This window comes from Oncorhynchus mykiss, chromosome 18, assembly GCF_057628025.1.
Source record: "Oncorhynchus mykiss isolate SJ-2025 chromosome 18, ASM5762802v1, whole genome shotgun sequence".
In the NCBI taxonomy this organism is placed as follows: domain Eukaryota; kingdom Metazoa; phylum Chordata; class Actinopteri; order Salmoniformes; family Salmonidae; genus Oncorhynchus; species Oncorhynchus mykiss.
The window spans coordinates 12,632,032-12,654,363 of record NC_143039.1 but is presented as its reverse complement, the minus strand read 5'-3'; the positions used below and the strand labels follow the sequence as shown (position 1 = coordinate 12,654,363).

At 44.0% G+C, this 22,332-nt stretch overlaps 1 protein-coding gene across 4 annotated transcripts in view; it reads right to left on the bottom strand.

Annotated features, from left to right (window-relative positions):
• LOC110514545 (uncharacterized) overlaps nucleotides 1-16,680 on the bottom strand; it is a 101,382-nt gene extending 84,702 nt beyond the window's left edge. The window contains exons 1-4 of one of the 4 annotated variants that reach the window (XM_090207061.1): nucleotides 16,574-16,680; nucleotides 14,939-15,146; nucleotides 6,901-7,146; nucleotides 2,437-6,253 (exon numbers count right to left, since the gene is read on the bottom strand). In XM_090207061.1, the coding sequence (XP_090063187.1) occupies nucleotides 5,031-6,253; nucleotides 6,901-7,146; nucleotides 14,939-15,041 (1,572 nt within the window). In that variant the 5' untranslated portion in view covers nucleotides 15,042-15,146; nucleotides 16,574-16,680 and the 3' untranslated portion in view covers nucleotides 2,437-5,030. Of the gene's footprint in view, nucleotides 1-2,436; nucleotides 6,254-6,900; nucleotides 7,147-14,938; nucleotides 15,147-16,368 lie in introns of those variants that run through there. The other 3 variants (XM_090207060.1, XM_090207062.1, XM_090207063.1) reach the window with 3 other exon arrangements.
• Nucleotides 16,681-22,332: the final 5,652 nt, after the last annotated feature.

Genomic DNA, 22,332 nt, shown 5'->3' with positions numbered 1-22,332 from the left:
TTCTTGAGTCAAGACATTGCCCTGGTGCAATGGAGGCGCAACCAGAAGTGGGTTCTACCCCCGGGTAATGTAAATGTGTTTATTGCAGCATTTACCAAGGCCTATTTACCACGGCCTATTGCCGACTTGAACTGTACACCCTCATGGAACAGCTTCAGAGGCGGGTTCTTTACCACGACACAGACTCTGTGGTCTATGTGAGCAAACAGGGTGATTGGAACCCCCCCATTTATCTGGGTAGTTTAACGAGTGAACTTGAAGAGGGTGACCATATCACAGAATGGTCCTCATGTGGACCCGAAAGCTATGCTTTTAGGACTAAAGACAATCATGTGGTGTTGAAAGCCAAAGGCGTGACTCAAAACTATGAAAATGCCCAGCGTGTAAACTTGGAATCAATCACACGCTTGGTCGAGGGTTTCATAAACAACAGGAATAGTGACTTGGAGATTTTGAGCTCCTACAAAAAAATTGTTAGGGATAAAAAGGGCTTCCATCTAAGGAACACCCCACTAACTAAAAGATTCAGGGTAATCTATGACAAGAGACTGCTATTGCCTGAAGGGACCACATTGCCCTTTGGCTACTGACTTATGCTACAAGCCCCCCCAGTGTGTCTTAAAGCTTAAGATATAATGACTGCTGTAGCTGATTTTGACCCCCGTTTGCAACTGCCATTTTCGGCCTAAATCGCAGGCCCATCAAATAGTGGTAAAACTTGCTTTGTAAAAAGTATTTGAGAGAATTCTGAACATGTGTTATCTCAAAAGCCTGATAATGTTGTGTGGTGTTATTCATGTTATCAACCTCTTATTGAAGACAATAAAAATCAAGTTTGTTGAAGGAAAACCTGAATCCCTGTCTGATGATGAACTTCTCCCTCCTCATAAAAACAATCTGCTGGTTTTGGACGATATGCTATTTGCAGGTAGCGAACATCCCGAAATTTCACGAGCTTTTACCCAATATACTCATCATAGGAACCTGTCCGTGCTTTACTCGGTGCAGAATGTGTTTCACCAAGGTAAAAATAGTCGTAGCATTAGCTTGAACGCCAATTACATGGTTTTGTTCAAAAATCCTAGAGACAAACTGCAAATTAGCATTCTAGCTCAGCAGATGTACCCGGGAAGGAAATCCTACTTTATGGAGAGCTATGAGGACGCTACCAAAGCGCCATTTTCTTATTTAATCGTGGATTTAAAAGCAAATATTCCAGAACACCTGAGGCTACGAACCAGCCTGCTCCTCATGGGAGTGGCCGGCTGCGTACATTCCTAAAAAGTAACAGCTATGTCTCTGCGTTTAAAAAGAAACCTGCCCCTCTTGAGAAGCCTAGTTGGGGCTACAGCTAAAGAACGGACAGCCATCTTGGGTCATCTCACTTTGGCATCGCCTGCAATATTAGTACCATCTCTTTTGGTCACTTTTAGACGCAAATGCACCAAGGTGTTGTTGAAGTCCAGATAGTTGTCACCGTGGCCTGGTATGAAAAATTGTATAGGACTGTTGTCTGTAATGGCAGAGAGTGGGGCTATCTCCACATAACTGGACCTCTCTATTTGAATGTTGGGTTAAGGGGGGCGTGAAAAGATCGAGCTCTGTCTTTACAGCTTCAGAGGACATGCGGTGTAAAAGAGCCATGGTGCTTGTTCTTTTAGAAAATACTTCAGAGTATTTTTGTCATTTTTGATGTACTATATTGTGCTTCTTCATGAGTTTCTGAAAAGCATTATTAAAAAATTATTTTCCGCCATCAGTCTGCACTTTCTTGGGGGCTCCTCCATCCTTCAAGATAGGGTCAAAGGCCCGGGTCACCTCTGCCCCGCTCTTATTTAAGCCCCTTACAAATGCTATTTTAGAGAAAATATCTGTAACCGTTAGCATGTAGCGATTTCCATCATTTTTATCTGCAAGGACCTGCATGTCACATAGATCCGCCTTTCTTACAGGTTTATGGAGAGTCTATGCATCCTGCTCTGATAACCACTCATTCACTTTAGCATCACTTAACCGGCTACCTGTTTCTTCGGCTATAGCTCTCTGTAAACGTTCCTTACCCCCATAAGACCCGGGGTTAGAGGGATTATAATAAATGTTTTTCAACATCTGCTCCGCCATCCTTCCTGCCTCTCTGAGGTACAATAACGTTCAGGATTGTCTGTATATTCAGTCCCAGTTTTCTCAACGATCACAGCATGCAACACCCTGTATATTTGGTTTTGAGTTACAGACTTGTGTCGCTGAACTTTGAAAACACACATGTCAGATATATAAGCATATAAACAACAAATATGATACACGTTACAATTAAATGGTGTTTCAAACAAGGAAAATCTTAGACAAAGTTGTTTCTAGTTCTTCAGAATCATCCACAACATGATTCATGATTTGTTCCATTTTCAGCACACGCTCTACATTAACCCAGGCATTGTGTGTTGTGTAGAACGATACATCGTTCACTTTATTTTCAATAATCTGATGCATAACATTTGTAAGTTCTCTCAAAAGAAGACATTTATTTATTATCTCTAACATCGTATACACATAGTTGCCCATCGCGTTACATCTAAATAACAACATGTCACTCGGTCTCTTGGGGTTTATTGAGCCAGAAAGTCATCACATCAGCCACCACAGCTTCCCGGTATTTATTGTCGTCCAACAGGGTGTGTCGGATTTCTTTGAGTTTATCGTGGATGTAGATTGCCTCCTTCAGTTCATGTAGGAATGCCGTGGTTACCAAGTAAACTCTGGGGATAGACGGCACAAGACCCATAGACTCCAGGGCTCTGACCAGCGATGGTATAAACCTGCAGGACCACAGTCTTTTCACCAGCTCCTCAAATTGGTTGAAGAAGTAGTATCTTGGCGGGTCATATACGGCGCTTGCTGGGGTGATTGATCTCACAACCGATGCATTTCTCTTATATATTCTCCAATCACCACGTCTAGAAGTGTGGCTACAGAGGCCTTGATGGTGTCCACAAAAATAGTACTGACTACCCCATCAAACACGTCCTCAGGCTGTGTACATGTAGGGGGTGTCGTGGGTCTCGCCAGGGGGGAGTAGAAAGCCGGGCTGCGAGGCATAGAGTCCTTAGGGTCTGGCCCCCATGTCGTATCGGAGTCCTGGTATGTTGTATGAATATCCATGGTGTATGATGAAATGAAGAACTGGAGGCTTTAAGGGCACTCCTTTTATTGTTGAACCAGTCCTTTGGGTATCAGGGCGTGGTTAACGCAACCGCGTACTTAGTTTTCTTCGGAGGCTGTCCCTTCTGAGGATGTACCTTCTTGGGGCTCCTTTGAATCATAATCCTCAGGATTCGTATATATTATGCACTTCTTTACATGAACAATGCTCTGCCGCTGTTGGCTCTGTACAAAGAGAGCGTCCAACAGCTGGAACATTTTCAATTCCATTAGATCCCAAATTTGAAAAGGAATAAGCATGAGCAACCTAAAATCCCCTCCATCACAAATGTTTTGGTTGCGGGTTTCCTCGTTGCCGAAATAGAACTCCACGTAGCCACATGGAAGTCCATTCTTTCTTTGTATTTTCACCCTGTGAATTATTCTTCCTGAGGAGTCAGGGGCACCTTGAACAAGCTATACCCCCTTGGTGATAAGGCTCAGTTCGGGACACACAACCTTGCGAAAAACCGTCCAGTCTTCAAGCCCATAGTCCACTCCAGTCTGGTCTGTATATTCTTCTCCTTCGGCTACCGTATAGAGGTTCACTCTACAGGCCAGGTAATCAAACCGATACCCCGATTGATGTCCATTAGACATCAGCACTTGATCTTTCAGCGTAGTTGCGGGCGGTATTTGGGTTCTATACACACTTAGAAACCGCTTTTTTTGGCGCATCGTATATTGTGGCTTGATTCTTGGCCCTTTCTCGATGTTTCAACCGAGGTCCTGCTTCCGTTGTTACAGTCATCACAGCTTTGCCACTGATCACAAAATCCATGCTGATTTAAAAAATCTTGTTTAGTGTTCTGAGGACGCATGTCTTGTTCTGGGCTTTATTTATAAGGCGTCTGCCAACCCCAATACCCCAGGACATTCGTGTTTCATAGACAACAACCCTAAGGTCAATAAAACAGGAGGTGGGGGGGTCAAACTCTTTGAAATGGTCATCCCCCCAGTTCAAAGAGGCCACTAGACAGCAATCATCATGACAACTTCAAAGGCATTATATACATATTGTCGCACTCACTCCAAGGCGTGAGAACAGGAACAGGATGAACATATATGGGCATAACCACGCAATCACTTCCCGCCAGGATGTCCTTACCGGATGCCCAAATATGGGCATGCACATGTCATCCGGACATAGGGTCATAAATCAAACGTTTGACGTGTGCCGTCTACTTTATTCTCTCTCACACCAAAACTGACAAGGTGCACACTGATCAGTAAAGAGAGACTAACATTATATAATGCTCCCTTTCCTCTGCATTGTTCTCTCACAGTGAGAAACTATAGGATTACAATAGTGTTCTACACTTTCTTCATTTGATCAAATTCAACGTTGCCAATTATTTAATGACATGAGAATTAAGTGGAGTGTCTAATCTTAGCTGGTCTGAGAGAACTGATGAGGCCTGTCCTTTATGTATACATTTGTGTCTTTTTAAATGACCCAATCTGTAGAACCTCTTCCCACAGTCAGTGCAGTGATAAGGCTTCTCTGAAGTGTGTATCCGTTGGTGTGTTTTTACATTGCCCAATTGGGAAAAACTCTTGCCACATTGAGAGCGGAAATAAGGCTTCTCTCCTTTGTCTTTTCTCGAATGACCTTAAAGCTCAGCTGGTGTTTTAACATTTCCTACAGTCAGATCAGTGGTAAGGCTCCTCTCGTGTTTCCTTTGGTGTCTTTTTAAATGGCACATTCAAGAGAAACACTTTCCACAGTCGGAGCAGGAGTAAGGCTTCTCTCCAGTGTGTGTATGTTCAGGTCATTTTAAGGTGTCCGGACGAGAGAAACTTGCCCCACAGTCAGAAAAGGAGTAAGGCTTCTCTTACTCCTGAGAGAAACTCTTTTCAAAGTCAGAGCAGGAGTAAGGCTTCTCTACTTTGTGTATACGTTCATGTTGTTTTAAGGTGCCCAGGTGAGAGAAACTCTTTCCACAGTCAGAGCAGGAGTAAGGCTTCTCTCCTGTGTGTATACGTTCATGTTGTTTGAAGTTGCACAGTAGAGAGAAACTCTTTCCACAGTCAGAGCAGGAGTAAGGCTTCTCTCCTGTGTGTATACGTTCATGTTGTTTGAAGTTGCCCAGTAGAGAGAAACTCTTTCCACAGTCAGAGCAGGAGTAAGGCTTCTCTCCTGTGTGTGTTCTCTGGTGAACTTTTAGGTCAGTTGATGTTTTGAAGCATTTTACACAGTCAGAGCAGGAGTAAGGCTTCTCTCCTGTGTGTATACGTTCATGTTGTTTGAAGGTACCCAGTTGAGAGAAACTCTTTCCACAGTCAGAGCAGGAGTAAGGCTTCTCTCCTGTGTGTGTTCTCTGGTGAACTTTTAGGTCAGTTGATGTTTTGAAGCATTTTACACAGTCAGAGCAGAAGTAAGGCTTCTCTCCTGTGTGTATACAATCATGTTGTTTTAAGGTGTCCGGACGAGAGAAACTCGCCCCACAGTCATAGCAGGAGTAAGGCTTCTCTCCCGTGTGTATACGTTCATGTCGTTTTAAGGTACTCAGTTGAGAGAAACTCGCCCCACATTCAGAGCAGGAGTAAGGCTTCTCTCCTGTGTGTATACGTTCATGTCGTTTTAAGGTACCCAGTTCAGAGAAACTCGCCCCACATTCAGTGCAGGAGTAAGGCTTCTTTCTTGTGTGTATACGTTCATGTCCTGTGTGTATACGTTCATGTCGTTTTAAGGTGTACCAATTTGAGAAACTCGTCCCACATTCAGAGCAGGAGTAAGGCTTCTCTCCTGTGTGTGTTCTCTGATGAACTTTTAGCGCAGTTGACGTTTTGAAGCATTTTCCACATTCAGAGCAGGAGTAAGGCTTCTCTCCTGTGTGTGTTCTCTGATGAACTTTTAGTTTAGTTGATGTTTTCAAGCATTTTCCACATTCAGAGCAGGAGTAAAGCTTTTCTCCTGTGTGTATTTTTAGGTGTATTTTTAGCTTAGATAGAAATGGGAAAATCTCCTCACAATGTGTGCAGTGGTGAGACCTCTTTGCTATGTGATCTTCCTGTTGATGCTCTCTGGATATAGAGAATGTCTCAACATGGTCTCCTGTGTGAACAATATCAGAACAACCAGTCAATTGGTGTGATATACATGTCAATCAAATGTATTTTATGAAGCTCTTTTTACACAAGTTGTAACAAAGTTCTTTACAGAAACCAACCCGAAATCCCCAAAGAGCAAGCAATGCAGATGTAGAAGCACAATGGCCACGAAAAACTCCCTAGAAAGCAGGAACCTTGGAGGAAACAGAGAGGAACCAGGCTCAAAGGGGTGGCCGGTCCTCTTCTGTCTGTACCGGGTGACATATGTATTCATATCAGTAGCCTGTACAATACAGGGGAATAAAACTATTCTAAAAGTGGGTAAGAGATGAAAGCTAAAAAAAGGGGCTTGTCATCCTCTACTCACTATAACAAGGGTTAGTAACTACACAGACTCACTTCATAGAACTTTAAACACTGGCAGTTGGTCTACTTCACTTCTTTAGTCTACTCTCTGATCACTCCAGATAGCTCAGTTAATAAAACAAATGCTGGCAATACTGGTGTCAAACCATGCACATCTCAGTAGCATGAAATAACATCTACCTTCTCATTGAAACAGTTCATCATGAAACAGCTTTTTGCAACTTTTCATACACAGTGGGAAGTTGGAATGAACAACAAACTTAGTTAGATAGAACCTGCTCTTACCATGATTAACAGATTTCCCAATCTTCTCCTCCTCTTCTTCATCTTTAATGTTGACATTCAGCTCCAGTGTTTGACTGCTGTCTTCCACCTTCACTGATGCCATCTCTGGATCCTGCAGTGCAAACTGGGCTCCACTGTCACAATCAGGACCCAGTGACTGTGGGGTTGGACTCAGTGTGGAAGGAGAGAGGCAGGCTGGGTTTGTCATTACTGTTGATGTTACTGGCCTCAGACTTAATTCTAGTCCTGTAGTAACAATGAGAAACAGAAACAAATGTTATTGTCTTGACAGTTCTGGCACTTTCTTTACTCTCTAAAAATATATTATATGTTCAATTATCTAATTCAGTGCTTGACTTGGACTGTAATGGGTGCTGGTACTGTTTATATTTAGGCACAGGAGCTCCACAATACTGTTGAGCTAATATTCTATAAGAGGAACTGCCACGACTTCCGCCGAAGTCGATCCCTCTCCTTGTTCGGGCGACGCTCGGCTGTCGACGTCACCGGTCTTCTAGTCATCGCCGATCCATTACATGTTCAGTATTTAACCCTCTGTTTCCCACATGTATGTGTGCGTGTTAGTTCTATGTTGATGGCTGGTATTTTGTTGCCGGGCTAAGTATCGCCCTCGTTTCCTGATTCTCAGGGAAGGCCCTGGAGTGGGCCAACGCCTTATGTGGGGGAAGAAGCAGCTTGTTGGACCACTAGGATTTCACGTCTCGTACACCTGAGGCAGGGGACGAGGAGCGCACAGGAGTTCGTGATGGAATGACAGGGCCCTGATCGATCACTACCGGTGCAGTCTGCGCGAGGACGTCCGTCGGGAGTTTGCCTGCAGGGACACCACTCTCACATTCAACCAGCTGGTGGACCTGTCCATCCGGCTGGATAACGTGCTGGCTACCCGCGGACATCCAGATCGGGGTCTGTCAATTCCATCCCCCAGCACCACCGCCCATGGAGCTGGGAGGTGCTGCACTTAGGGCGACCGGAGGCGGGGCCATTCCATGCACCATCTGTGGCCGCAGAGGGCACACTGCCGGTCGGTGCTGGGGAGGTTCCTCTGGGAGTCGAGGCAGCAGGCGCGAGGACGTCTGTCGGGACACTCTCGTGTCAACCCAGGTGAGTAGGGGTTTCCATCGGTGCTACTACAGTGGAAAGCCTAGACCAGGTCTCCACCGTGCGCATCCCCTCTGAATATACCGATTTGACTCAATTACCACCCCATCGACGGGGGGAGGGGAATTGTGCGATAAATCTCCCGGTAGACGCAGCACTTCCCAGGAGTCACGTGTATCCCCTGTCGCAAGAGGAGACGGCGGCTATGGAAACATACGTTTCCGAATCTCTGGGGCAGGGGTACATTCGGCCCTCCACTTCACCTGCCTCCTCAAGTTTATTTTCGTGAAGAAGAAGGATAGAGGTGTATTGACTACTGAGTCATTAACCAAATCACTGTGAGGTATTTACCCGCTGCCTCTCATAGCCAGTGCGATCGAGTCAATGCACGGGGAACACTTCTTCACAAAATTGGATCTCAGGAGCGCTTACAACCTGGTGCGTATCCGGGAGGGAGAAGAGTGGAAGACGGCGTTTAGTACCACATCAGGCCATGAGTACCTTGTCATGCCATACGGGTTGATGAATGCTCCATCAGTCTTCCAATCCTTTGTAGACGAGATTTTCAGGAACCTGCACGGGCAGGGTGTAGTGGTGTATATCGATGACATTCTGATTTACTCCTCTACACGCGCCATTTATGTGTCCTTGGTGCGCAGGGTACTTGTACGACTGTTGGAGCATGACCTGTATGTCAAGGCTGAGAAATGCCTGTTCTTCCAGCAGGCCGTCTCCTTCGTAGGGTATCGCATTTCCACATCAGGGGGTGGAGATGGAGAGTGACCGCATTTCAGCTGTGCGTAATTGGCCGATTCCCACCACGGTAAAGAAAGTGCAGCGGTTTCTAGGGTTTGACAACTACTACCGGAGGTTTATCTGGGGCTTTGGTCAGGTAGCAGCTCCCATTACCTCACTGCTGAAAGGGGGGGACCACTGCGTTTGCAGTGGTCGGCTGAGGCGGACAGGGCTTTTGGTCACGGCTCTGTTTACCTCGGCTCCTGTGCTGGCTCATCCGGATCCCTCTTTGGCGTTCATAGTGGAGGTGGACGCAGGTCTGAGGCTGGGTTAGGACCCGTGCTCTCTCAGTGCTCAGGTATGCCACCAAAGTGCCGCCCCTGTGCCTTCTTTTCGAAGAAGCTCAGCCCGGCGGAGCGAAACTATGACGTGGGGGACCGGGAGCTGTTGGCTGTCGTCAAGACCTTGAAGGCGTGGAGACATTGGCTTGAGAGGGCTAAACACCCTTTTCTCATTTGGACTGACCACCGCAATCTGGAGTACATCCGGGCGGCGAGGAGACTGAACCCTCGCCAGGCAAGGTGGGCCATGTTCTTTACCCGTTTTGTTTTCACCCTGTCCTACAGACCAGGTTCCTAGAACGCTAAGGCAGATGCACTGTCCCGGATGTATGACACAGAGGTCCATGGATAACACTCCCATACTCCCGGCCTCTTGCCTGGTGGCACCTGTAGTGTGGGAGCTGGACGCGGACATCGAGCAGGTGTTACGTGCAGAGCCCACTCCCCCGAGTGTCCAGCTGGGCGTCTGTACGTTCCGTCTGCTGTCCGCGACCGTTTGATCTATTGGGCCCACACGTCACCCTCCTCTGGTCATCCGGGTATCGGCCGGACAGTGCGTTGTCTCAGTGAGAAGTACTGGTGATCCACCTTGGCTAAGGACATGAGGGTTTATGCTTCCTCCTGCCCGGTGTGCGCCCAGTGCAAGACTCCTAGGCACCTGCTCAGAGGGAAGCTACAACCCTTACCCATTCGACAACGGCCGTGGTCGCACCTGTCGGTGGACTTCCGAACAGATCTTCCTCCCTCACAGGGGAACACCACGATCCTGGCCGTTGTGGATTGGTTTTCTAAGTCCTGCCGTCTCCTCCCTTTGCCCGGTCTCCCTACCTCCCTAGAGACTGCGGAGGCCCTGTTCACACACGTCTTCCGGCACCACGGGGTGCCTGAGGACACAGTATCTGATCGAGGTCCCTAGTTCACATCAAGGGTCTGGAGGGCGTTCATCGAACGTCTGAGGGTCTCGGTCAGCCTTACCTCAGGTTTTCACCCCAAGAGTAACGGTCAGGTGGAGAGAGTGAACCAGGATGTTGGTAGGTTTCTGCGGTCCTATTGCCAGGACTGGCCGGGGGTGTGGGCGGCGTTCATACCTTGGCCAGAGATTGCCCAAAAATCGCTCCGCCACTCATCCACTAACCTCTCCCCCTTCTAGTGCGTACTGGGGTACCAGCCGGTTCTGGCACCTAGGCATCAGTGCCAGATCGAGGCTCCTACGGTGGACGACTGGTTTAGGCGCTCGGAGGAGACATGGGACACCGCTCTTGTGCACCTTCAGTGGGCCGGGAGGCGTCAGAGGACTGGCACAGACCGCCACGGCACACCGGGGCTCTCGACCCTCCACCTGCCCCTCCACCTGCCCTGCCGGAAACTGGGCCCGCGGTTTGTGGGGCGATTCAAAGTCCTGAGGAGACTGAACAAGGTTTGTTACAGGTTACAGCTTCCCCCGATTACCATATTAACCCCTCATTCCATGTGTCTCTACTCAGACCGGTGGTGGCTGGTCCACTCCAGGAGTCTGAGGTGCGGGAGGTTCCTCCTCCCATTTGGACATCGAGGGGGACCCGGCGTATGCAGTTCGAGCCATACTGGACTCGAGGCGTCTAGCGAGGGGCCTTCAGTACCTCGTGGAGTGGGGTAAGGTCCGGAGGAAAGATCCTGGGTGCCGGTGGAGGACGTATTGGACCCGTCGATGCTGCAGTAGTTCCATCGTCTCCATCCGGGTCGTCCCCGAGGCCGGTGTCGGCGCGCGGCTCAAGGGGGGGTACTGTCATGACTTCCACCGAAGTCAGTCCTTCTTGTTCGGGCGGCGCTCGGCGGTCAACGTCACCGGTATTCTAGCCATTGCCGATCCACTTTTCATTTTCCATTTGTTTTGTTTTTTTCACACCTGGTTTCAATTCCCCCATTACAGATTCAGTATTTAACCCTCTGTTTCACACATACATACGTATCTGATGGCTGGTATTTTGTTGCCGGGCTTTGTATGAACGCCAGTTTATTCGTGGTACCGGAAAATTTCACGGACCGTTGTATTGTTTCTATACCCGTGTTTTTTCGTGTATTAAATACCTTGTCCACGCATCTCAACTCTCCTGCGTCTGACTCCTTTTCACCAGTTACCCAAAGCCTTGACAGGAACATGAGCTCAAACAGTAGACATTTGAGGTGCCGGTTCTCTGCTCCAGTGAGCTCCTGTCCAAGTCAAGCACTGATCTCATTTCAATGGATCAGGTAGCTAAGCATTGACAACAAAACACTAATTAATTCATATCACAAAGTACACACTTTAAAATTAGTCTACACAAACTAAGTGCACTTAAACTAAAGTAGATTTCCCCAATTCACATAAATGGCAAAAACACATTTAGTATACGTTTAGTTAACCTGGTCTTCACTGTATTATTTTAATCAAAAACCAATTGTATTTCCCGTTCACACCATAGTAACATTTATAGATAAAGATAGAAGCAACTGAAGGTCTGACTATTAGTACACATGTAGAAAACTGATGATCATTACATTAAGCTTCAAAACTGGAGTGAAATGAAATGAAATGGTCTCTCTGCACCAGCACTGATGTCCGTTGGAGCAGACAGAGTGGACAGCTCCATTTTACCAGCTCGTGAATTTTACACAAAACCAATAACATGCTAAACAAACTCAGAAAGCTCAAATACTTGTATTCTTTATTAAAACTACATTGAGGAAATTATGTACATTTATTCAGACAAACCAAAAGATTCTAGCTATGTGAATTGTAAAATAGTTGATAACAATCACTCGCTTTCACACAAAAATAAAACCTCTCTTTTATTTATTTAATTATTTTTTAGAATGAGGCTGTAACGTAACAAAACGTGGGAAAAGTCAAGGGGTCTGAATACTTTCTGAATGGGAGAGGGGATACCTAGTCAGTTGTACAACTGAATGCATTCAACTGAAATGTGTCTTCCACATTTAACCCAACCCCTCTGAATCAGAGAGGTGGAGGGGGGGGGGCTGCCATAATCGACATTCACGTCTTCGGTGCCCCGGGAACAGTGGCTTAACTGCCTTGCTCAGGGGCAGAATAACATTTTTACCTTGTCAGCTCGGGGATTCAATCCAGCAACCTTTCCTCCACTCACTCTCACAAAGGTTAGTAACGACAGACTCATTTCATAGAACTTTAAAACACTGGCAGTTTGTCCACTTCACTTCTTTAGTCTCCTCTCTGAACACTCCAGACAGTCCAGTTAATAAAACAAATGCTGGCAATACTGGTGTCAAACCATGCAAGTGTCAGTAGTAGTGATGCACCGCTATGACATTTTTTGCCCATTCCGATATTTTCCTTGACAAAAAAAACAGCTACCGATACCCGATATTGACATTTTTTGTGGCCTTTTATGCATTTTAGTACAGTTAAATAGTTAACACACACACAAACACACACATGGACGCAGCAGTCTAAGGCACAGCATCTCAGTGCAAGAGGCGTCACTACAGTCCCCGGTTCAAATCCTGGCTGTATCACATCCGGCCATGATTGGGCGGCGCACAACTGGCCCATCGTCGTCCGGGTTTGGCCGGGGTAGGCCATCATTGTAAATAAGAATTTGTTAGTTAGTTAAATAAAAGGTTACACAAACACACCAAAAAGTTATTTTGTTGGCATTTCCATATGTCCCCATTACCAGTAAAACATAATCAAAACCTATTTCCTCACTTACTTGCTGTGCTGTTTCCTTGTTCATTTGTTCCGTCGTTTCATTCTCAACCAGGATTTCTATGGAAGCCGTTTGGGTCTTTGCGTGTCAAAAAACAAGCTTGTTGACCAATCAGGACCTGAATATGACTGGCCGTCACATAATAATTTTACGCGTTCATATTTTTTTTACGTAGTTATTACACATTGATTACACAATCACTCGAATTTCACATGTCAACGATTCATCAATACGTATGCTCTGATGCTGGTCATAAAAAAAGCTAGCTAACTCATGGATGCAAACAATGTTCTTCCCCAAAAACATCGCAAACCGACATAATCTGTTTCAGTAGCTATAGTCAGGTAGCTAACTATATAGCTAGGTATCATTATCTACAATAGCCCTAATTTATAAGACGGTTCTTATTTGATTAATGGTGGTTGGACCCATCTATGTGAAACTAGCAACAATAAGGATTAGCCACAATAGTGGAATTTGCAGTTAGCCTTCAAAGTAAAGGTAGGGCATAATTCTACTATTTGTAATCATTTGCATCACTATCAATGACATAACTTTATTTTGAAAACAGCAAATTCCACTTTTGTGCCAATCCTTATTGTGGCTAGCTTATTGTGGCTAGCTTCACAACACATAACCCGGTCCAGTCGAGCCTCACTAGCCAGATGAAGCTAGTTGGCTGCTTATAACGGAAGCTTTGGGCAACAGGGTTAAGTAGCTGGCTAACTGTTTATTTTCATGAACTGAAATTCAATTTCAATAGGCGAACAACAAGTGGCAACCTAGCTATTGTTTTCAGGCTGGTTGTATTGGTGCTAACGTAAACTCACGTAAACTCGTACATCGCCTTGGTCCGTACAATTACCCTTATTTTAGCGCCCCAAAAGCGTAATACTTCCAGATCAACTGTAATGTCAATACCATTGTAAAGCACAATTTCTCCCCTTTCCAACATGATCAATTACATGACGTAAACGCTGCCCGTTTCTGCATAATTCAAGCAGGCAATGAGCCCTGTGGGGTCTTTTTTTAAATGGCAGGTGGGGAAGCTAAACTAATGCGTGATAGTGAGAAGGAGAGATGTTGTGTGGGAAAATTGCTTTTTCCCCCACTCGATCTGTCCAACTTATCGCCTCTAAAATGTCAATAAAACACGAATAAGAGTTTATATAAATGTTTTATTACATACCTATTTGAAGGTTTGTGTCGAATTTGAATTTTTAGGGCGGTGCTAAAGTGATCTTAGAAGTAAACAGCGCCTTTGAGAATGCTGATCGCATGCAATGATGACGCAAAAAATGACTAGGTATCCTCTCCTTACCCCCGTCACTGTCCATATCTTGTTTTTTAAACGATGAGAGAAGAGCTACACCTGGTGGAGAGAGATTGCAAGACATAAATAGTTGCTTTATGCATGCTGTTCGTTACGACATGACACGTCACGATGTAACGGAGGGTCAGTTTTTTTCAGCTTTTCTCCAATACTATGGAGCCATTACCATGTCTTTCAACGCTTACATAGAAACGTAGTTCACACCCCAGAATTTGAAGTCAACACAGTCGCTACAGTCCCATTCGTTTTCTTTGCAGCCTCGTTTGAATGTTGCGGTTGCGCACATTTGTACGGAATGGGGTGAGTTTACATTAGTGTGTACCGGTGCTTGACCAGTCGGCGAAAGCCAACATCACCCACGACAGAGAACGGTTGATTGTCAAGGGCAACGAATTCCATTATCTTGGCTTTAACGGATTTTGTCTTCGAGTTGTCTCAGCTGAAATGTTCTTACTCTTTCAAATACCTGCTCGATCCACACAGCAGACATGGTGGGCTAGGATGGGAATGCTGTGTCGCAAAAGTTTCATGGGAATGCTGTGTCGCGAGTTCATTACGTCCTGTACCTACGTTATATAGGTAGGTATTTACGTCAGCTTTGACATCGGTTTTGCACATCAGCGTTCAACTAGACACCTGATATGTTCACCGATATATTGTGTATCCCTAGTCAGTAGCTTGAAATAACATCTACCTTCTCATTGAAACAGTTCATCATGAAACAGTTCTACTGCAACTTTTCATACACAGTGGGAAGTTGGAATGAACAACAAACTTAGTTAGATAGAACCTGCTCTTACCATGAGAAACAGATGTCCCAATCTTCTCCTCCTTTTCTTCATCTTTAAAGTTGACATTCAGTTCCAGTGTTTGACTGCAGTCTTCCAGCTTCACTGATGCCATCTCTGGATCCTGCAGAGCAAACTGGACTCCACTGTCACAATCAGGACCCAGTGACTGTAGGTTTGGACTCAGTGTGGAAGGAGAGTGTCGTGGAAATACCGGAGCCTGTGAGTTCAAAAAGACTTTATTACAAAGTAATAGAACCCGAGCTGGTTCATGAAGCAAGTGTCTTTCCAGCCTTGGCATACACTTGTTATAGTTTTCCTCCTTACGTAACTCCTCTTTATGTTAATGGTTCATCCCCTCGGCCATTTAGCCACCATTATCTTTTTGCCTTGCACTAACTTTAGCTTGGTTTCACATTAGGGCATAGATTCCATTCATAGCAATGGTACAAAAATAGACAAGATATGCACACTCCCAAGACAGGTGCATGTAGGGCATAGATTCCATTCCTGGCATAACCATAGCAACAGTCAACATGAAGCCATAGCAATGGTACAACAATAAACAGACACACCCACTCTCAAGACAGGTGCATGTTTAATGGTGCCTAATGACCTAGACACACATATAGAGTGCACTTATTCTGTTGACTACTCTAAGATGTATAATGTGCACACATTTACTGGAAAATTCCCAATAAGAGGCAGGCTGGGTTTGTCCTCACTGTTGATGTTACCAGCCTCAGGCTTAATCTGAGTCGGCCAGTAGTAATAAATAGGAACGGATACAAAAGTTACTCTTGACAGTTCTGGCACTATATTCTCTATAAGAGGAACATGAGCTCAAGCAGTAGAAATTTGAGGTGCTGGTACTCAGCTCCAGTGAGCTCCTGTCCAATTCAAGCACTGATCTCATTTCAATAGATCTGGTAGCTAAGCATTGACAACAAAACACGAGTTCATTCACATTAGACAAAGTATACACTTTATATTAGGCTACAGAACTTAATCTATAGTAGATTTCTGAATTGACATAAATGACTCAAAAACCATTCAGTACAAGGTTGCAGTATGTTTTAGGCAGCACTATGTACTATTTTCCTGAATAACCTGGTCTTCCCTGTATTATTCCAATCAAAAAACAATATTATTTCCGTTCACACCATAGTAACATTTATAGACAGACAGAAACAACTGAATGTCTCAATATTAGTACACGTGTAGAAAACTGATAATCATTACATTTATCTCCAAAACAGTAGTGCAACCGTAAAATGGTGTCTCTCTGCTGCACCCTCACTGCCTGCACTGAAGTCCGTTGATGCAGACCGAGAGGGAGCCGCCATTTTACCAGCTCGTGAATTATAACGTTACACAAAACCAAAAACGACATGTTAAACGAACCCAGAAATCTCAAATTATTTGATCCTTAATGAGATTACCTTGACGAGATACATCCACTCAGACAAACAGAGTATCTATGTCAATTGTAAAAAAAAAAATACATTTTTTTTAAAAAGTGATCACGTTCACTCACGCGGTTTGGCAATTTTTTTTTCTTCTACCAAACGTGATAATAACTTGACGTATTTGTTACCTAGCATGTTATGACATGTTCTTAAGATATTAAAACGTGCTATTACATACCAGTAGTAATACATTTGAAACGTACACAGAAGTTGTGGTCTCGACTGCACAATTCTGGCGTGTCCTTTGTTGTGAAGAATGATGTGCGCATGAGTGGAATTTCCTGTTCCCCCACTACCAGCTTCTAAACCCAGAGACGCAAACAACGCGAGACTTCAGAGAACGCTTGTGAAGCGGGCATGGGTTTGAGAAGTCAATGAGAGAAGTGAACAATTTTGATACTTTTGTAGTGGTTAAATGGGGATCCTAATAAATACCAAAAATATTCCGTCGGTACACACTTGAAACATGGCCATTATTTTATCAATTTCATAACTGCAGTGGTTTATTCACAATCCCTCTCACTGCGTATCTTACATATCGCAGCATCACATGAGTAGGCAGACACTCTTCACTCTTCCAACGAAACTCCAGATATAACACATTTTATCGGCGCCCTGCTCCAAAAAACAATGCTCTCTCCTTCTGCTCTTCTGAGACGCATGAAATCAAAACCACTACTGGTCACTCTGACTGACTCTACCTTTCCTAATGCCTCCTTTACCATCTTCCTGACCTCAAATGATCTCCCAACAATACATAATTGTTGATGAATCGCACTCCATAAGAAACCGATGTTCATTTACAACTTTTGGCCTGTTTGCTCCATTTTTTGTCGTCTCAGTCTTCCATTCAATTCATTCTTACCAATTTTACTCAACTTGGAGCCACCAGACTCGAACAGCACTTCGGCTTCGCCATATTTCCCTACCCAAAACCAGACACACCACGCTACCGACTAACTGCTGCATTTCACGCTGAGAATTTCACGCTGGCTTTGCCATTTTCAGCTACATCAGGTCCATCCATCATGGACTTTATTTCGCCCAAAATTGTCCGTCTGTTTTGATCCAAATATAGCTAATGTTTGTATACTCCATGTTTCATATGTTGGTCATATTTGCTACCATTTTCTCTCCGCATACTCCTGTAATTAGTATGTCCAGATGTAACAAATGTAATTATGACCTCAGCTAATGTAGTCATGTACATTAACTTAATGTAATCATTGGCATGTTGTTTTGCCCAGAAGCAACAAATACACTAGATCACATCATCTCTACATCCTGTTAATGTAATTATTGTTCCTATGTTTTCTCAGCATACATGACATTAACTCCCGCTTTAGCGGGGTGCGCGCAGGCGACGCGAGCGGTTTAGCCAGCCTGTAATAACCCAGTAACTCGGTAGTGAGTTGTCATGTCTAAATGTTGATATTTAACCCTAACCCAGTAATAACCATAGTAAGTCACATGAATAGACATCAAAATCACTCAACCATCCTAACATAATACATCATGTAATGGTCTTATTTAGTGTTCAATTTCAACTGAACCATGATCATATATGTCATTTGTTTGTCTTCTCAGGTCTTACAGCAAGTAAAAATGTATGAACTAAAACATTTAGTCATTACCAGCAGGTTCTGTCCTTACCATCACAGTTCATTATGTGGTAGTAATGACGTGGTGGGAATAACAATTTTACGACATTTGGTCGTAAATAGCAGGGATTCTAGCATGCTAACTCCAGTTGAACAGCTAGCATACAATGTACCCTAAATATACATAATTAAAACAATTTCAAAAATTAACATAATTTGATGAAATTATAGCCTATTTGGTAATGACCAAATAGACTCCATGACTTCCATGTGCTCCACTGTCACTATTCATATCCATGGTAACCAAGTACACACTTTTGAAAAAAAAGGTTTTGTCATGTCATTTGCTTGTCGTGGTGTTAATGACACAATACTTAGAGACGACTGTATTTTGTGTAAAGAAAGTATCAAATGGCTTATGCACATCTAATATGTATATAGTTTCCATGTATTTGACTCTTTTTAAACAGGTGCATTAAATATTTTGTAATTATCAAGACTTTTTCAAAGTGTAATACAAAGAAGAATGTCAAAAGTGGTGTGAGACAGAACAAAAACAGACATGACATGCTGAAGAAAACAAGAGTTGAAGGTTATTTTAGTATCTACTTAATGGATGTGAAATAAACAAATCTAAATTAGCATTTTATCTTAAAAATCGAACCGAGACACAAAGGCACTACAGAGGGTTGTGCGTACGGCCCAGTACATCACTAGGGCCAAGCTTCCTGCCATCTAGGACCTCTATATCAGGCGGTGTCAGAGGAAGGCCCTAAAAATGGTCAAAGACTCGTGGGAGTTAATGTTACTTATAGGGACAGATGTATTAATAAAATTAGCAAGGACATGTGTACATCAGACCACAGGAGGAGAAGGCGACACTTAAGTGCATTTGCTAATCTGGAAAGGACAGCATACCAAAGATTAGATGGAGCGGAACATACAGAAGTACAATGGCCAAGGCCATAAGTGTTTAGGATAAACTGTACATATCAATGTCAGAGGGACACACAATCTACTAGTCCTAATAAGGGCAACATACCAAAGAGCACACCAAGCTAAACATAAGTACAAAGGTCAAAGACACAGGCCCATAGGACAGCTGGACATATATTACTTTCAGGACATGAAAGGGTCCCGCCACCATTATAACCTAACTGAAAGCAGATATGGGCGTTATTGGGCGTGAACAAACAGGAAGCTTAAACTAAAAGATAATGGTGGCAGATGGACTGAGGGAAGTAACTTCATTTGCATGTGGGATGGACTCATATCGTATTAAAAGCCTTTATTGAATTCACAAGTTCTTGTAAGTGTTATATTTCTAAGACGATTTTCCACCACATACTCCAGCCACCCAAGTCATAGACTGTTCTCTCTGCTACCGCACGGCAAGCAGTACCGGAGCGCCAAGTCTAGGTCCAAGAGGCTTCTAAACAGCTTCAACCCCAAGTCATAAGACTCCTGAACAGCTAATCAAACGGCGACCCAGACTATTTGCATTGCCCTTATTTTATGCTGCTGCTACTCTCTGTTATTATCTATGCATAGTCACTTTAATAACGCCACCTACATGTACATATTACCTCAATTACCTTGACTGGGAATGACAGTCAAGTGCCCCCGCACATTGACTCTGTACCAGTACCCCCTGCATATAGCCTCGCTATTGTTATTTTACTGCTCTTTAATTAATAATTTGTTACTTTTATTTATTATTTTTCTTCTTAAAACTGCATTGTTGGTTAAGGGCTTGTAAGTAAGTATTTCACTGTAAGGTCTAACTACACCTGTTGGATTTGATCACCCATATTCATCATACTTCTCCAATATCAAACCAGTATGTCTTCTTTGTAACGAGACTGTTGCTGTTTGCAAAGAGTTCAATCTGAGATGTCATGATGAATCTAACCATGGTACATTCAGAAGTAGATGTTCCACCCCAGATATGAAGCTGGAGTCTGATGCAGAAAGGAAGATGGGCCTAAGGAGTGAACACCCTATGTGCTTTACAGTGGTGATTTTAGCATGTACATATTTTATTGTTATTTAACCTTAATTTAACTAGGCGGTTCTTATCGACTTACACAAATCCACAAGGAATCAGTGGAAACCACATTTGTTTAAGCAAGTCAGCCATATCAGCTATGTTTTTAAAAAGGCAGTAAATGAGGGTGAATTAGCTGCCAGACGAGGCTCCTGTGGCTGATAGCCAGGTGCAGCGGTGGTAAGGATTCACTCCAAGGTGCTGAAAGCAAAGCTCTAGCATTATGTTGGACTAACTAAAATTCTGTTACAAATGGTTTATTTGAGCTGTTCTTGCCATAATATGGACTTGGTATTTTACCAAATCTTCTGTATACCACCCAGTGACGTAGCTTCAGCCGGTGTGGTTGCACCAGGGCCCGTGTCGTACATGAGCCCGGTGAAGGGCCCGGATCTGCGGAGCCACAGGCCCCCTATGTAATTTTAATTCCACCCTACCATACCAAATACTAATTGTTGACACGAGTCCATCACACCGATTACTTCTTTAATTTAGGCCATATGATAAATTATCTCACTGATGGGTTCACCAACAAAATGTTTTTTTGTCACTACATGTCAGCATGATATTTTATTGTATTGATGACAATACATCTAATTCATTTGCTAAATAAATCATATTATTCAATACCATGTTAAGATAATGAAATGCAGTCTGGGAATCATTGTGCAAAAATACTCTCCAAAGCGTTGTTGTTTCTGTCATCGTTTAAAGCAACAGTTGAGCTAGCTGTCAAGAGACAACGGGCAAAAGAAAAATAAAGAGAGAATGTCGAGAATAGAAAATTACGGATTTAAAAATCAGCAATGTATCAACACAAAAGTGGAGACCAAAAGAGCAAGGATCAAAAATGCGAAAGGAGGAGAGGAGGTATCAAATTAGTTAAATTAGATTCCTTTTTCAAATGCAGTTCAAGTGCAGCCATTGCTAGCACAAGCAATGTAGCAGGACCCGAAGAGGATGTAGGTTTATCATCACCAGCAGCAGCTTTTAGCGTGTCAAGTGAGCCAAGGCCGAGCTGTTCCATCATACCAGAAGAAGCAACTTTGACAGTGGAGGATGCAGGTTGTCAGGTATCGGCGGATACGACCCTGAGCACAAGCCAGGCCGGACAAGCTATCCCCGGGCCGGGCAGGGAGGAAGAGGATCAGGGCGAGGCTAGAATCGTGGTGGCTGAGGAAACAGGTGGAAGTGGGACAGACAACATTTTTACCTATCCAACTGACAGGGGGCATTATGCAACAAATGTGGATCCAAAGGCTGCGTTTTTCCGAGTCGTATTACACCACTACAACCAAGGCTGGAATCAAATGACCACGTACATGGCTATGTTATTCGGCCAAGGTAGATTGCACGTATTGTGAGCCTTGCTGGCTGTTCGGAGATCAGAGAGCCCCTTTCTTCTTTGATGCGTGATTGGAACCCCCCACTTGGCGACTATCTGGGTGGTTTAACGAGTGAACTTGAAGAGGGTGACCATATCACAGAATGGTCCTCATGTAGACCCGAAAGCTATGCTTTTAGGACTAAAGACAATCACGTGGTGTTGAAAGCCAAAACTATGAAAATGCCCCGCGTGTAAACTTGGAATCAATCACACGCTTGGTCGAGGGTTTCATAAACAACAGGAATAGTGACTTGGAGATTTTGAGCTCCTACAAAAAAATTGTTAGGGATAAAAAGGGCTTCCATCTAAGGAACACCCCACTAACTAAAAGATTCAGGGTAGTCTATGACAAGAGACTGCTATTGTCTGAAGGGACCACATTGCCCTTTGGCTACTGACTTATGCTACAAGCCCCCCCAGTGTGTCTTAAAGCTTAAGATATAATGACTGCTGTAGCTGATTTTGACCCCCGTTTGCAACTGCCATTTTCGGCCTAAATCGCAGGCCCATCAAATAGTGGTAAAACTTGCTTTGTAAAAAGTGTTTTAGAGAATTCTGAACATGTGTTATCTCAAAAGCCTGATAATATTGTGTAGTGTTATTCATGTTATCAACCTCTGTATGATGAAATATTGAAGACAATAAAAATCAAGTTTGTTGAAGGAAAACCTGAATCCCTGTCTGATGATGAACTTCTCCCTCCTCATAAAAACAATCTGCTGGTTTTGGACGATATGCTATTTGCAGGTAGCGAACATCCCGAAATTGCACGAGCTTTTACCCAATATACTCATCATAGGAACCTGTCCGTGCTTTACTTGGTGCAGAATGTGTTTCACCAAGGTAAAAATAGTCGTAGCATTAGCTTGAACGCCAATTACATGGTTTTGTTCAAAAATCCT